Source organism: Apiospora marii (genome assembly GCF_038362585.1).
Source record: "Apiospora marii strain CBS 49790 chromosome Unknown utg000011l_segment0_segment0, whole genome shotgun sequence".
In the NCBI taxonomy this organism is placed as follows: domain Eukaryota; kingdom Fungi; phylum Ascomycota; class Sordariomycetes; order Amphisphaeriales; family Apiosporaceae; genus Apiospora; species Apiospora marii.
The window spans coordinates 1,625,238-1,641,162 of record NW_027117382.1 but is presented as its reverse complement, the minus strand read 5'-3'; the positions used below and the strand labels follow the sequence as shown (position 1 = coordinate 1,641,162).

The window sequence follows — 15,925 nt, the reverse complement described above, 5'->3', positions numbered from 1 at the left end:
GTGGTGACGATATGCCAAATGGTGCCATAAGCTTCCTAGTTAGCATGAGCTATGAGTGGCACGTTTAGGGCTTGAGTACTTACGAGAGATGAGATCCTTGTAATGAGAGACTCGCCTGATGGTAGGACATCTGCCGGACAGGCCTTGCCTGTACGGAACAAGCGTAGCATGTTACTAACGCATAAATCCACGAGATGTCGCTTCTGAGCATGTGGGAGCTCAGCTTCCCATCGCTGGCCAAATCCCATACACCCCAGAGCTAGGTCGATGAGTCGGAACACAGGGGCTATTTTTGGATTCACTACAGCATAGTAGCGGATAGCGTGCTCGATGCTGTGGCCGCCAGCCCCCATTTTGATTGAAAATGAGATTTCAATTGATTTTCCGATCAGCTGTTTTAGTCCAGTTAATATCACACCGTATGTACGGACACGATTTCCCGATTGTGTGCCTGCTATCGGGCATTGGGGAAGATGACAGTGTCGCTTTTGCTTCTCACACGAGAGAGAAAATAAGCCTGTATCGTATTGGTGGTATACACGATCAACAGGCCGTCGGCAAAAGAGCTCGCAGAATCTGGCTGGATGGGTCCTGAGCGTGGTATTTGCATCCTCTCCGCACCCAGACGATGTTGTTTCCGGGCTGCAGTAGTCCATAGCTTCGTAAAGCGCGCGGAGACTGTCTGGCTTGGCATTAAGCCGACCGAGTACTGCTTCGCATGGGGCCTGTTGTCATATACACACTCAGTTGTCCGTTCAATAATACGGGCCATTTGGTGACGTGAATCCTACCAGCCGGTCACTGCGAGCTCCACCGATGTGAGACATGATATGGTGCTCCTTGATCACATGCTCCAGCCGGGCAGCAGTCGTAAGAGCTCCAGAGAACTCTGGAATTGCATCGTGAATGTCTAGGATTGGGTGAGTGAGGGCAGCTATGTCTCCCCTTGCGGCGACTGCGTCGGACTGGGTCCTTTTCATGGTGTTGAAAGTCGCTAGTTGCAGGTTGCTATAGCTTCGTCAGCCCAGCATCGCATATGTAGGTACAATAAGACTGCCCACATGGTCATGACTTGGAGGGATGTTTGCAGCTGTCCATTGGTTTTTGCCACCCTGGACTCGAGGCGGCGAATAAGAGGCTTACGCAATGGGTAAGTGAGCCTTTTGCTTCTTTTAGACCATCGCTCCTTCGCCGTCAAGGCTTTGCTGGAAGCTTTTACAGCTTCTTGGTGCACTATGTGGTCAAGATTCGCAATTTCGGCCTGGCACAGGCGAACGGTTTGCATCAAGTTGTCGCTTATGTCTTGGGTCTCTTGCATCCGGCCTCGGAAGGAACCGATTAGTTGGAGAGCGCCTTTCATCGTTTCGATCTGGCTTCTCAAGAAAACGAGTTCTTGCTCGCGAGCGTCAATTGAATCAAGATACTGCGTCAAGGTCATTATGACCTGGAGCCCGACGGACGCCAGCCCGGTCACGAGACCTGCTAGAGACAGCGGATCCGCCATATCGATCAGTCGGATGAAGGGCAATAGTAAGGGCTGAAGATAAAAGAGGTGGAAGAATTGTAACGAAATTCCCTGGTAGCAGACCACTATTCATCCGAGAGCAGTTATAGTTGGGAAATGAGGGTTCTGGCCTGGGGGCCAAGCCTAGCGAGCAACCATACTACGTTACAGGGTGATGTTTAACTCCCCTTCCAGATACTGCGGGGACGTTACCAGCAGTGAACTCACCGGAGCAGTTTGTAGCCAGATGTTATTCGAGAGGGCCATCTCATCTTTTTTTTCTGTGCTGAAGACAGTTTCCTAGCCCAAATACTTCATGCAAGAGTTCAACTAAGCCTTGGGGGGGTAATATGTATTATGAGAAATCATACACCGACTGTATTGCCAAGCCACGGCAATGCACGGACTTCACGCCGCACATATTTTAAGCCATGTGTTTGGAGACTTTCGATACTTTGGCCGTACCATGAGGTCGGTGCGCCGATCGATGTGGTGCATACATCAAGAAAACATTACAACTTACGCCGGCGTAACATAACACCAGCCGATGTAGTCCATCAACGCCGGCACATATGCGCCAGCGAGAGTCGCGATGATTTCTTGGTGTTCAGAGACACACCTCCGGCCGGCCTTGACTGTTGATACACCGTATTGGCCGGCCGGTGTTGATTTATGGTGCGCCGGCGCAAGTCGTGATAGTTCTTGCTGTTGCAGCGCCGCCGGTAATTGGCAAATCCGATGTATCACAGACCTTCAAGTACACACTTAGTGATAGTTGTGGCGTGAGGTCCGTGTCTGCCAGCTGCTTTTGACACAGTCGGTGTATAGGTAACTTCTCATATGTATGCGCTGACAAATAGTTCGAATAACATATGGCGGCAAGCCGTGGTTCATATACCGGGGGCCCGATGGAAGGGTATGGGGGGTTACTACTGCAACCCATCCTTCAGCCCAAGGGTGCGGCCACGCGGGAGTTTATGAATAGCCCCGGTTCGTCCGCCCCCATTTGGGCCCCGAGGATACATTGTGGTTAGTAAATGAGGATTGATAAGACCCCTATTGTCTCCTGGGGGCGGACTATCTTATGCGCTCGTCAAGCTCTTGCCACGGGTCTCATTTCGGTAAAGCCCAGAGTTAAATGAGATGAACGAAGATTCCCGTTCAGCTATTCTCATTTTTAATTGATGGGGTCAGAATTTGACCAGTGTGACCGGAAGGTGGAAAGAGCTGGCAACGTGTCATTGTTCATCGCTGACTCAACGTCAATGGTAGGTTACCGCTGCCGCCCACTGTTACAAACATGGAGCAAGCATCGATGAACGTCACTGCTCGATTGATTGATGTCGCCAACGTCACTAACCAGGCAATAACCTTCTACAATGTGGTACAGGGTCGTTCCATACCAATAGTACCTAGGAGAAAGAAGAAGCCCACAGAGAGCACTTTCATATTCATATTGTATTCTGCCAACTGAAGCATCCTCTGATATCATACGAATTTGCTCCTCTGATGGCCTTGTGCATCTCCGAGGTTGGCCCAATGTACAGGAGGCGGTTCAGGTCTGGTTTATGTAGGCCGCAAATGATTGAGTAGCTGACTGTGTAGCCTTTGACTGTGCCTGTCTCTGCAGTGCATCAGCCTTGACGCGAAGCATCGGGAGATTAAGATCTCGGAGTTCGCGCATGGTTGTGCTTCGACATATCATGTTGCGGTCGACCTTGGCAGGGATGGCGATGTTGATATGGATGTCGCCAGGAACGCCGATGGCATGCAACAGAGCGCGCAGCTCTTGGATTACTGAAAATCCGTCATGATCTCTCTCATTATCAGCAAGGGGATTTGTGACGGCTTTCTCCAATGTACGGTAGACCCGGTGATAAGGCAAATCGGGCTTTACGCCGTTTCTCTCGCGCGAGATGACGTATTTGTAGACGAGGGTACAACTGCGCAGTCTAGAAAAGAAGTTCAAGCACCGCGGGAGGGCAAGGAGCTTGGTGGGCGAGCCGGCGTAGTGATCGACGAGGATGAGGTTCTTGATGCGAGCGAGGTGGAGACGCAGGCTCAGCTGTGTCGGTTCGCCCCGATGTGCTCGGAGTCGCTGAGGTAGGCTGGAATACATGGCGAATTGTACAATATCGTACCAGGCCTCCGTGCCGATGCGGCGCATGAAGCGACACGTGGTGTTGAGGGCGAGCCATACGCGGACGAGCTCCCAGTGCGATTTGGCCCTGAACTTTCGACCATATCGGCTTGTTACTCTGCTATGGGGATAGTAGATTTTCATCTGATGAGGGGAGTCTTTTTGTTGGCATTCGGGGAAGACAATGTTGCTTTGTTGGCTTTGGACAACGTCGCGGAGGATGTGAAGCAGGATGTCCTGCGGAAAGTTCTTAAGACGAGACATATCGTCCGCAGTGTCGTCTGTGAGAGTGCTGGGACTAAATCGTGACGTTCGTTCCACAAGATGTAGGAGTCTGTTATGACATGGCCAATTCGGTCGAGTAGGGCGGAGAAGGTTGTTTTTGATTATTCCGTGGGCTGCTTTTTGTTTGTTTCGTGGACTGCTTGCTTTACATGCAAACCGAGTTTGAAGGTGGACAAGGCATAGAGGCAATTACCTCTGCAACCGCTGCTGCTGGTCACCTGTGAGAATAAGCCGGTAAGGCCACTGACGTATCGAAACAATTCTCTCACCTTCCCTTTGGCAATCAGAAGCAAATGCAATAATTACAGGTAAGTAAGGCACATAGGCGTGGTTAGTGGTCTAACCTTCTGTTGCCAGCGGTCGTTTGCCGCGTACAGCACCCAACTGCATATTGCTACATCTTACCGACTGCACTCATTTCATCAATTATCAACTGTTAGAAATACATTTATAAATGAAAAGAATTTATTCGTACAACTTATGACCAATCATGAGTTTAAGCGGACTCCAAAGAATGCATATCTTTTTCTCTTTCGGAAATGGTAAATTCATCGCTCAAGCAACTTACGGCGCCGTTCTGTCAGATGCAGACCGTTGACAGTGTAACCGGACGTCGTCGTGTCCTCCTCTCCCTAGGGCTCTCCCCTCTTGCGCAATTGGTTGCAGCGAGACCGACTCCTTAACCTCCCGGGTTTATCGTGGACTCCTCAGACGCCCTGCTTCTTTTTCCTTCAACATTCGGATCTTGAAGTCTAGAAGCGGCCACACTTGCTGTTTGAGTCTGTCCATCAGCTCGGTCGGGCTACGCATGCCCTCGGCCTTACGGTCGGACTCGCGGGGGAAGGTGAAGTCGATATGGACCTTCGTAGAAACACCGAGTTGCTGGAGAAAGCTCTGAAGCTCGGAGACCATGACGAGTCTCCGTCTGTCCTCCTTCCCATTGGTAACAGGGTCCGTAACAGCATCTTGCAGGGAGGCGTAGGCTCGCTTGCCAGGTAAATGATAGAGCTCGGGGCCGTTGAAGCTCCGTTTGGCGTAACCGTATACGAGGGTGCAATGACGCAGTTCCGGGAACAGGCTCAGACGCTGCGGGAGTGTCAACAGCCCTCCAGCGAGGCGTGAGTAGTTGTCGAAGAAGATGACGCGCTTAATGCGGGAAAAATCCATGGTGTGGCTGATCTTGAGCCACTCGGGCTGCAGTTTGTATGATGGATACCAGTCCCGATCCCCGTCCCGGTCGGCAGCCAAAATTTCGAGTCGGTGAGGAAAGTTTGCAGACATGGCGAAGCGTCTGCCGCGGTGCCAGGCCTCCCTGCCGAGACGGCGGATGCGACTGCAGGTGGTGTTGAGCGCGAGCCAGTCGCAAATGTGCTCCCACTGGGCGTCGGGGATGTCGTGGCGGCCGTAACGTCGCGTGGTGTTGCTGTGCGGGTAATGGATCCGCATTGGGAAATTGTCGCGGGCCCGGACGGCGTAGCCCTTGGCGGGGCCTTCGCCTTCACGGCATTCGGGGAAGAAGACGTCGCATCGACTCGAGGCTTCGGCGACGTGTTCCAAAATGTGAAGCAGGACTTCTTCGGGGAGCGTCAGAAGTCCCGGCATGATGGGGTCGAGATGATGACACGAAGGGTTGGGGATTGTGGCAGGATGGATTGATGGCGATGACAGGATGGGTGGTATCCCTAGTTTCACCACTTGACGAGCTTCTGGTTTGGTGGGTGGTTTGTGTTACTGCGAGACGTCGGAATAATGCCCGACTTCTGTGCAGTAACAAGCAAAGTCGATTTAGTTTTCTAGCAGGAGTGGGAGATCTTGTTTGGTCAGTCCGTGGGGCACCCAGTCACTACTGGTTATTTTCAAGATAGGGCACTGTTGCTCATTGTATGGACCGATCTAGTTTGCTTCAGTAAAATCAATTTTTGATTCATACCCTGATGATTCTACTTCGTAATAGCTACCACCCCCTTCAGGAGTTCTCATACAATGCTACCACAATCGCATCACAGACTCCTCATCGATGCAGACCAGAATGTGTCACCCACGGGGCAGCTTTTCCTAGTCCTAAGATTGCCGTTTCCCTCAACGCATCACGATCCCTTGTCTGATACAGAAACCCGTTCTTGTTTCTTCAATGCCTCCACCTTGATGCGCAACATCGGGAACCCAAACTGCCGTAATGTATCTAGACACCACTGGTAATTGTCTCCACCGGGGAAAATGCGGTCAAGGATAGATGCGAGATGGACTTGGATGTCTCCAGCCTTGCCCAAACCACGCAAGATGGCTGATAGCTCGGACTCGATCGCCAGATGGTCTTGTTCCTTTGCTGTGCCGGCTACCAGTTGGTCAAAAGCATGCTCCAAGCCAGTAAGATCGGCACAGTACCAGTTGAAACCGTAAACGAAAATGCACACTCTTAGGGCGTGACTCAGTTTGTCGGGCGCACTATCGACCGGTTTGATGAAACTTCTCAAACGTTGTGGTAGAGACAAGACCCAAGAAGGACTAGAGGAAATGTTGCCGACGAACATAACGCGCTGGATTCGGGAAAGGTCTAGCCATCGGCCGATGCTGAACATTCCTGAAGCATATCTGTGCTGCTGCTCTGCTTGAAGTTCCCTCGAAAGGGAAAAGCGTCGGCACGGGTTCTGATAAGAACTCAGGTCGCCTTGCTGCAACCAAAGGGGTAGGTTTAAAGTCATGGCGAAGCATCTGGTCGAGTAGAATGCATCTCTGCCTACACGTCGGATGGTGCGACAGGTTGTGTTAAGAACAAGCCAGTCGAAAGCATGCTGCTTTTGGTGGATTGAGATGCGGCCGCAGTAGCGTTTTGTATCGGCGTTATGAGGGTAGTCGATTTTCATTACCGGTTCGCCTGAGACGATACCAGGAAGGACGCAGTATTCTGGAAGGACGCAGTATTCTGGAAGGACGCAGTATTCTGGAAAGAATATGTTACTCTTCGGGTTCTCTGCAAAGACTTTGAGGATCTTCAAGAGGATTTCGTCGGGCAGGGCCTTGAATGAGCTGGCCATCTTGCTCGTGGTTCATGTGACGGCTTCAAGATGCTCTTCGATGCAAGGTTGATATTGTGTAGTGATGACAGGATGCAATAAGTTTTGGCTGATGGGCGGGAGAACAGGGTTGATGTGGTTGAAAATGGGAGATGCTGGTGTTCTTTGGGTGGATATTGACAAGTGATGATTGATCTTCAAATTCCTCCGGCGAACAAAATGTGAGTAGGTCGGTTTTTGGTACGAGTGCGTCCTCTGTTTCGATGGGTAAGTACCCATCGCAGATCGAATCGATCAAAAGTAGTTTATCTGGAAGAAACCCCGGTCAAAGACCATGTCAGGTCAACTGTTGCGTGAACGAATGTAGTTACGCATGGAAGGAACGAACCACTGGCTGGCCCATTAACGTTCTTTCCAGGGTGTTGGCGCCTTAAGATGGCAGTTTCCACAAAATTGGTTCCCTTGAGCCACGGCCGATCATTTTCACATCTTGGCCACACAAATATGTCACGGACGTCGAGAGTTTCAATTAAGGATGCAGCGGCGGCAGTTGGTTGGAAAAGATTACCGTGCTTATTTTAAGCTTGTTAATGTGCACCGATAATCAAGAACGGACATATCTACCAACTGAAGAACCTGCCAAATTTGGGATCTCAACAGCTCTCGTCAGTGGTTCCGTGGGCTCTAATGTTTCGAGTTCTGGCTGTTTGCAGACTTAGCTTGGGTGCGACTTGTACAGCCTGTCAAAAATTCCCCGTCGTTCGTTTGGCATGCCACAACCCAGCTTCATTAATACTTCGTTGTTCGTGCCTATTCATGCTTGTTTCTCATTCAATGACGTACACAAAGAGCTCAACGTTGATCCTGCTCTCAGACCCAGTTTAGCCCCGAGTGACCTATTAAACAGTTTGACGCCTCGAGAGGGGATCAAGCCTCGGTGCTTATACGGCCGAGATGTGAAGTGAGCATGGGTCATATTTCAGCCAAATCATTGAGGAAAGGTACCTCAAGTAAGAGAAGAAACCTGTTTTCTACCTCTTATCATGGCGGTCAGAGTGACAAAAGGATCCAGTGGCGTCAAGGTCCTCATATTACATGTCAACAGAATGCATCATGAAACTCGTATCACGGCAGGTCAAATTGCATATAAGAGACCTCGGCCCCAGCCTGCCGACCTCATTGTCAAGAGTCCACTCATCTATAAATCGAAAACGTAAAAAACATCAACAATGTATATCATTTCGGGAGTTGTGACTCTGGGGTTGACGCTCCTTCTGCGCCACTTATTTCCTACCTATCAAGGGTCATTGCAGTGCCATCTAGAAGATGGGCACATCGCCGGGCCGTTTGGACTAGACGAAAAAGAGGCCTCCGAGGTCTACGATCTCGTCGCCGCTTTCTGTCGGCCGTCCCGCGAAGACGGCGCGGGCGCGTGGCCGCCAAGGTCCGAGCACGAACAAGTTTGGTCGGTCCCACTTCGTCCGCACCGCGGAATCTACGCTATGATGTCTCCATATTTCGCGACTACAGACCCGTCGGTCGACGACGACATCATTGCCAAGCGCCGCGCCGGGTTCCGGGCCAAATGCGGGGGTCCTGCTTGCTACCCGCCTCGACCTGCCCACGGTGCGGGCCGTCTTGGCTCGCGTGGCGGCGTTTGACGACTGCAACAAACACAACGAGGACGACAGTGGTGGCGAGGGAGGCCCGTTCTTCCAGCGCAATGCGTATAATGGGTTCTACTCGTGCATCGCGTACTCACGGCACGCCTGCTGATGGGCGACGAGCCCCGTCGTCAAAGAGGCAGAGGATGATAGTGAAGACGTTTTTAAATCTGTTCATAAAACAATAGAGGGGAGCTTAGACGATATAATTATAAACAGTTTAGGTTCAAGGCGACAAAGGAAGTGGGCTAGCTACCTATTCGAGGATACATACAAGTATGCCTGCTGGGATCACCATCACTGAGTTGCACTTCAGTGGGCGGTCAGGTCTCAATCATCTTGTCTCGGTTTCAATCACTGGGTGACGTATTAGAGGATCCAGTTCCAACAAACCCATTGTATCAGCCTTCAGATCCTCAGCAATCTCATCGATGCTGTCGGGTGCAAAGTCCGCAGAGCCTTCCGTCGAGCTCGATGCATCAACACCGCCTGTTATGCATTCTATTAGTCTTTTCATATCGTGGCATTGATGTTGCTGGTCCCCGGGAGTGGGGTTGTTGTTCAGCTCGTCCATGAACAGGGGACCCAGTCCTGCGCGATAAGTCAATACTTGAAATCACCCAAGCTCGTTGAATTCAGTGTCGGGACTCACGGTCAATTAGATTCAGGCTGATGCTGACCAGTAACCCGGTGATGGATCGACGAACCCGACGTGAGCCCTTGAATAGGTAGTCGATCTCCCCACGCGAGACTCCGTAGGCATCATCCCAGAGCCTGAAGCGATCCAGGCTTCTCTGGAGACAGCTGAGGTACGTCTCAGAGATGTAGGGCCCATCTGACTGTGAGATATGTTTGACTATGGAAATAAAAAGGCGTATGGCCTCGGCACATAGCTCTGATGCCGGACTACTGCCATTAGAGCCGACCGCTCCGGGGGTTTCTGCTTCAGGAGACATTGGTGCGGTGTCCTGTTGCAAGCCATTCGCCTCTGGAAATCAATCTCTCATATTATCGTATGTTGTCGAATCCTTGGTAGATTGTGGGCGGAGTACCTGGATCATGTGACAGGAGGCCTAAATTAAGTCCTTCCTGCTCTCACGTAAGCTAAAGCAAATTCGGTGTGTACGTGTACATGTGTGTGGGTGTGTGTAGTGAATCGAATCGAGACGAGCCGTTCCGACGGACCCCGTGGCGAACCATCGTTCTGAGATGTCTACTGCCGTGGCTGGGTTTTTGATCTATTTGCAGGCAAAATGAATTGCACTGCAGCGTACGTTACATCCATGCCTCCAAATTTATCGGGTGACATCGCATGTTCATACATCGCCTCACCCTCCAATATGATCAGGCACGATGGTGATTGGTTGATAATAGGGTAAGAAAACGCGAACATGTAAGCATGCGCCATCCCCCAGCAAACTCGGAGCCGAACCCCAGAGCCTCGTCCCGGTACTTGGGCTTCTATAAAACTGACCGCGTTTCTGATAATCTCCAGGGTGACACACATACCGTAAGCCAGATCATGATGGATCCAGTTTCTATAGTGTTTACCGTTCTGCCCCTGCTGGCAGGGGCCGTCAAGGCTTACACCTCGGTCCGCAAGAGGTGTCGAGTCATTCGCCACTTCTCTAGGGAGCTACAACGCCTGCAGGGGAAGCTCGATCGACAATACCAAATATTCGTTAATGAGACGCACCTTCTGGTCCGGACGGCTCTCATCGATGATGATGTTATTGAGCGAATGCTGGACGATCCGGAGCATTCCCAATGGCAAAGCAACGATCTAGAATCTACCTTGAAAGAATTTCTATCCGACAGCTACGACGCATACCTGGGAATCGTCGATGAGGTTTGCACCACAATCGAGGGTCTCGAGGATGGACTATCCAAATACGAACTACCGCCAGTGGTGTCGCAGAATGCAAGTACCCCGAGCACATCTATTGTATCACCTGAGAGGGTTCACTAACATCCAGCAGGGCATGCTCTCCAAAGGAACAACTCCACACTTCGGAAGCCGTGTCATGATGGCTTGCAGCACGGTCGGTTTCGAAAAGACCATCGAGGGTCTCCGTGAACTTAATGGTGACCTTGGCCGCCTTCGGCAACAGTCATCCGAGTTGCAGAGACCCGGCACTAAGCTGCCGGACCGATTGAAAGAGGCGCGAATGTGTTCAGGCCAGGGTGACTTCCAGGCCATCCGTAAGGCATCGAAAGATTTGCATCAGGCTTTGACGGACGGATGGTCCAGGAATGCCCCGATTACCACCCCGGGTAACATGCGACACGATGTGAAGCTCTTTGCGGACGCGAAAGTGAAGGAGGGTGTTTGTTCAAATCTCGCAATCTTCTGTCGTGGGCATCATATGGCTCCTCGGTGGTGAGTCTGTCCGTTATCTATCCATCATAGCATTGCTGACTGGACTATCAAGGACAAGTCGGCCAGTAGAGCCAACTTGGTCTGTATTTCAGGTGCAATCCCAAGCCCTGGAATGGGTGGACACGGGTTGGGACACACCACCAGATTCCGACGATGACGACCGACCCAAAAGGCGCAAGGTCGATCTTGCCGTTGAACGCAATAGCGCCATACCCCCGGGACCCCAGATGAATTCTGCCAACCCACCGACTCTTACATACCTTACTGAAGTGACACCGGAGCCAGAAGATACGAACTCCGACGGTTTGTGTCTAGGGCTTCACAAACCGAGTGTCAAGTCATCATCAACGATCCCACACTACTGTCTGGGATATATGGACAACTCTTCGGAGAACTCGTTTAGGCACTCGTTTTACCAGGGCAAAACGGCCCACCATCCTGTACCTACCATCCGGGACCAGGCCGTCAGCAAGTCATATACGATGGGTGACATCTTAGCCGAGGCCCTCGACGGATGCCAGTCGGTATTACGGCAGCTCCTGCTGGCCCGCTATGTCGTATCGACGGTGCTCAAGTTCCACTCCACGCCATGGCTGGGCGAGTACACGACCGCCAAGGACATCTTCTTCCTCGGGAAACTGAAAGCGTCCAACCTCGCCGAGCACCTAGACACGATGCACCTCGAGACCAGCTTTATAAACGACCACGAGCCTAGGCAACCAGACCCAGACTGCCCTATGGACGATCCGGCATCCACAAAAGCCTTCGAAGGCGCCAAGATCCAGTACGGGGTGCGCAACGTGACGCTTTGGTGCCTCGGGACCATGCTCCTCCAGATTGCCTGCTGGCGTCAGATCGACGCCGCCGACGACGTCTCCACGATTCGACGGCTTTCCTCACTAGTGTACTGTCCCGGGCCTCGGTATCAGCGGCTGACGAAGAAGTGCTTGGAGTGTGATTTCGGGTACGGCGACGACTTGACCCAGCCGCGGCTCCAGCAGGCTGTCTACAAGGGGCTTATTTGTGAGCTGAATGACATGATACAAAGTCTTGATATCGATGCTGGAGGTTGAATGCGGGAAGTGCTTCGTTGGATATGTAACATATACTTCTACTTTTACATCTACATCCAAGCGAAGTGCTCAAAAGCTGATAGTGTGTACAGTGATCATATCAGCAAGTTAAATTCATTGCCAGTATTGCTATTTTGGTATCCAAATTGTATTTATTGTAGGCATTATCTATAGATGTATAACACGAGCTCATCAATCTAAAGCCGTCAAGTCAAAAGAAGCGCGTCTCAAATCATATCCATCAACTCCTTAGTCCCGAAACTCATACTCCCTATACTCGGGACAGATCTGATCCAGCTTAAAGAAATAGTGCTCTGTCGTGTCGTAATCATAAGGGTTCTTCACCTCTGCCTTCTCTGGTGGCCTCTCGCACCATTGCACCCCGACGCCTTCGGCCCCTCGCCTCTCGGCGTCGGTCAGCTGGTCGTCGTTTAGTCTCTCAAGTTCTTCCTTAATCCGTGTGCTCCAGTACTCGCTCCAAAACCGAGAGAAGGAGGTGTAGTTTCCGGACTCGTCCTTCATGAACCTGGGCGCGACAGCGATGAACTCAGAGACGAGTTCCTCATGTAAATCAAGCAGAGACGCTTGTTCTTCGTTCAGGATCCTCGCCTCATGCGGTTCCATCCATATTTCTTCGTCAACTGCGTGCTTCCACGAGTGGATCATGTAGCAATATTCTGTTGTGTTCTCCCACATGTGGTATGTTTTGCAACAGGTGTGGGCTAAGCCCAAAACCTGAAACGTCATGTACCTGATAGATGCCTTGTATGTCAATTCGGCCATTTCCGGGCTGCGACCGGAGTAGTAGCTCTCCATCATAGTCCTGTATTCGTCGAAATACTGACTTCCGGACACACAATGTATCCATTGCCCCGCAAGCAGCCCTTTCAGCATCCAAACAAAAGGGTCGCATCCTCCACGGGAACAATGACACTCGCAGCCGTCCGATAGATTCTTTCGCATCACAGCAACGCCGAGATTGTCAAATGAGGCCGTTTTACTGTTGACATCATATGACATTGCCCTTCCCAATGTGAATAGTGCGCAGTGCGCACCATAGATCCCGGTGTCAGAGTTATCGTCGATATAAGGCGGCCGAATGGACGACTGGATGAAAAGGTCTGCGCCATGCTCCACTAACCAGCAAAAGTAGCTTGAAGTGTCCGAACTCGCCCACAGCCATTCCGAAATACTTGGCAGATGGGTGAAAATATGCCTGCCAGGTTGGAACCCTTGGCGATAGAACAGATTAGCTGAAGACGGATCACAAATCTCTTCATAGACCCAGCCGACATCACCCGTTGTACGTTTTTCAACAGGAAGAGGGTGTTCGTTATGAATGGAGCAGGATGAATCCAATCCATCAGATTCTGCCTCTTTCTGCGCATGCCAGCCCGTTGGTCTGACTTGAGGCAGATATTTCCACAATGGTCTCATGTGCGATACATAACGGCATCGTGCTAGTTCAGACGCCCACCTGATAATAACCCTCAATCCAGGGTTCCTCTGGCCTATGAGGCTTTTCCGGTTTCGTACCTTGGAACCAGCTCCGAGGAGGATATCAACGCAATCTACACAACCACAATCCTGACACATGTGGGAGCCTTTGCCGTTGATGCAGTTTTTGGAGCTGAGAGCCATGGCAGCGTCGAGCGCGGTAGCACCACTGTAGTCTTGCTGGTCGAGCATCCCGGAGCCGGCCGCCTTGACTAGTATACTCAATATCTGAGGCTTTCCTGCTGCCAGATGAAGCGGACTCTGGCCAAATATGTCAAGTTCAGCGAGAGAGCCTTGATGCCGACTAATCAAGCGAGTTACCTCGTCGGTATTGTTCCGAATCACGGCCATACCCAGAGGCCCACATTCGCATGCTGATGGTGTGGTTAGTGAGGTTTAGTGAGGCATTCTCTGAAACGTCCAACCACATACCTTCTGCAAACCCATGGGAAACATTGTACATGGGCAAATATCTGGTGGCGGGTATCCAAGATTCTTTGTATGGTGACCCCTTTATGACAGCCGAGTTACTCTCAGAGTTTGCTTGGACTATTGCATCCGCAACGTCTTTGTCCCGATCGCCATTCTCCCGATCGCCATTCTCCGAATTTAGAGTAAGCATTGGACTCAATCCTACACCCTTCAGTCAGTGACGTTCCTTAATCCACCTTGATTGACTGACCTTGATTGTCGTAGCTGAAGGCTGGCACCCCATACCAGAGTAGCGTTTCAATCATGTCGACAAAGACTTTGTTCAACCCACATTGACTCGTTGTCATCCCGCCCGCTGTTGCGATTGCATACTAACGACTCATTAGTAACTGCCCGCCCCATATGAAAGTGTTCCATACATACAGCCCCAATTGTGCGGTGCATCAATGATTTACCTTCGTCAATAGTCGCACCTGGGTTTGCCTTTCTCTCATCAAACAACTTCGCCAGTCTTCTCAAGCATGCGTCCAGAAAAGGCGTTAAGTCTTCATCTTTGCACACATGGCAACAAGCCCAAACTGTTTTCAAGATGCGGAAGGCTGGGTCTGAGTTCTCGTCAACAACTGGACGATAACTGAGGCTCTGGCTGATGCTGAAACCACCTACTCCTGATGTCATTGCGAATGGGATGGCCACAGCCAATTGCAAGATGTAGGCAGTCCCTGTGTAGTCGAAGCTGATTGCTCTTCGTGTTTCTGCAGGAGCCTTCGACATCGGGCAACTCGGCCAATGGCCTCGCATTTCCTGCTCCTTGGAGAGTTTAAGACGACCCAAATGCATGCCTTTCTTGGCCGTTGACCGGTACGGGCTGGGACAGATACAATATCTTCCGGTGATTGCAGCAAGTCGAGAGTTTTGGAATGGGCCAAGCCCATTGCTCTGAATTTGACGTGGAGACTCCATCAATGGACTGCTGCTCAACTCTTGTTTCGAAGATTGGGAGTCGTCGCAGATCTCTCTAAGCATCGCTGGCTTGCTTGCTCCTCTCATGGCCAAAAGCGTCATCTGCTGAATCTTCTCGATTGTTTCAAGCTTCTCCAGCTGCTGTTGGAAGTTGATTTGCATATAGTCGTGTGCTCGGCCAACACCACTTTGAATAGCCTGGTTACTCTCGCGGACTTGGAGTAGGCTGGAAGCATGCTCGCGGGATCTCGCATCAATCACAGTGAGTCTTTCCCTGTTGGAGTCTGAGACATCCCTACGTCTTTGTTAATACAACAATCGCCAGCAGTGGTAAAAGCATCATACCCACAGTTCGAGGCCGCTTAGAGTAAGCTGTAAGATATGTTGGCGTGGTGCAGTCGCTGAGCGACCTGCTGGACCTTGGACCGGTCAAACTTATAACCGAGCTCCTTTTTCTTGTTCTTCAATCGTTTTCGCCAGGTGCTCGCGTCGCAACTCGCCAGCTCAGCCAGCAGTCCTTCCACGGCCCGGAGCTCGGCCTCACAGGACTGTATGCTCTGCGAGACCGCTTTGTCGTGTGACTGGTGTGGGAAGCGTGAAGATGCTGCCTTAATTGCAGTAAGAGCGGCCGCGAGGGCGTCGCTCTGCCGCTTGGTCGATGCCAACTCCTCTTCGCGGTTCTTGAGGGCATCGAGGTACGCCACTATACCGCCAGTGACCTGGAGTCCCAGCGAAACGAGGCCAGCCACGGAGGCCGCCAGGCCAACGGCTTCCGCTGCCATTATGTTAGGTGTTCTCAAAATGCCGAAAGTAAGAAGATCCCGAACACTAGGCAACTCTTAACAAGACGCGCTGTTTTTTCATCGGTTCCAGATTGCCAACTGATACATAGAAGGCAAAGATCTGGGAGGGTTTCGAACTTCTGAGATCAGCGAGAAGAGCGGGGTCCGAGGCAGTGCAGGCGGGGCATTAA

The 15,925-nt window shown here is 51.3% G+C and overlaps 7 protein-coding genes across 7 annotated transcripts; 4 read left to right on the top strand and 3 right to left on the bottom strand.

The window, feature by feature from the left end:
* Positions 1–3,314: 3,314 nt before the first annotated feature.
* PG985_013576 (uncharacterized protein) lies at positions 3,315–3,953 on the top strand (the record flags this gene model as incomplete). The annotated part of the gene is made up of 2 exons (XM_066833342.1): positions 3,315–3,573; positions 3,649–3,953. 2 exons carry the CDS (start codon positions 3,315–3,317, stop codon positions 3,951–3,953), a joined length of 564 nt encoding a protein of 187 aa, XP_066678082.1.
* An 831-nt stretch (positions 3,954–4,784) lies between these two features.
* PG985_013575 (uncharacterized protein) lies at positions 4,785–5,585 on the top strand (the record flags this gene model as incomplete). The annotated part of the gene is made up of 2 exons (XM_066833341.1): positions 4,785–4,924; positions 5,207–5,585. The coding sequence occupies 2 exons, from the start codon at positions 4,785–4,787 to the stop codon at positions 5,583–5,585; spliced, it is 519 nt and encodes a 172-aa protein (XP_066678081.1).
* A 431-nt stretch (positions 5,586–6,016) lies between these two features.
* PG985_013574 (uncharacterized protein) lies at positions 6,017–6,964 on the bottom strand (the record flags this gene model as incomplete). The annotated part of the gene is made up of 1 exon (XM_066833340.1): positions 6,017–6,964. One exon carries the CDS (start codon positions 6,962–6,964, stop codon positions 6,017–6,019), a length of 948 nt encoding a protein of 315 aa, XP_066678080.1.
* Positions 6,965–8,172: 1,208 nt separating this feature from the next.
* PG985_013573 (uncharacterized protein) lies at positions 8,173–8,604 on the top strand (the record flags this gene model as incomplete). The annotated part of the gene is made up of 1 exon (XM_066833339.1): positions 8,173–8,604. The coding sequence occupies one exon, from the start codon at positions 8,173–8,175 to the stop codon at positions 8,602–8,604; it is 432 nt and encodes a 143-aa protein (XP_066678079.1).
* A 337-nt stretch (positions 8,605–8,941) lies between these two features.
* PG985_013572 (uncharacterized protein) lies at positions 8,942–9,563 on the bottom strand (the record flags this gene model as incomplete). Its single annotated transcript, XM_066833338.1, has 2 exons — positions 8,942–9,198; positions 9,260–9,563. The coding sequence occupies 2 exons, from the start codon at positions 9,561–9,563 to the stop codon at positions 8,942–8,944; spliced, it is 561 nt and encodes a 186-aa protein (XP_066678078.1).
* Positions 9,564–10,006: 443 nt separating this feature from the next.
* Positions 10,007–12,060, top strand: PG985_013571 (uncharacterized protein; the record flags this gene model as incomplete). Its single annotated transcript, XM_066833337.1, has 3 exons — positions 10,007–10,518; positions 10,565–10,987; positions 11,040–12,060. 3 exons carry the CDS (start codon positions 10,007–10,009, stop codon positions 12,058–12,060), a joined length of 1,956 nt encoding a protein of 651 aa, XP_066678077.1.
* Positions 12,061–12,309: 249 nt separating this feature from the next.
* On the bottom strand, positions 12,310–15,734 carry PG985_013570 (uncharacterized protein; the record flags this gene model as incomplete). Its single annotated transcript, XM_066833336.1, has 6 exons — positions 12,310–13,931; positions 13,990–14,190; positions 14,240–14,360; positions 14,413–15,247; positions 15,302–15,324; positions 15,372–15,734. 6 exons carry the CDS (start codon positions 15,732–15,734, stop codon positions 12,310–12,312), a joined length of 3,165 nt encoding a protein of 1,054 aa, XP_066678076.1.
* Between the last annotated feature and the right edge of the window lie 191 nt (positions 15,735–15,925).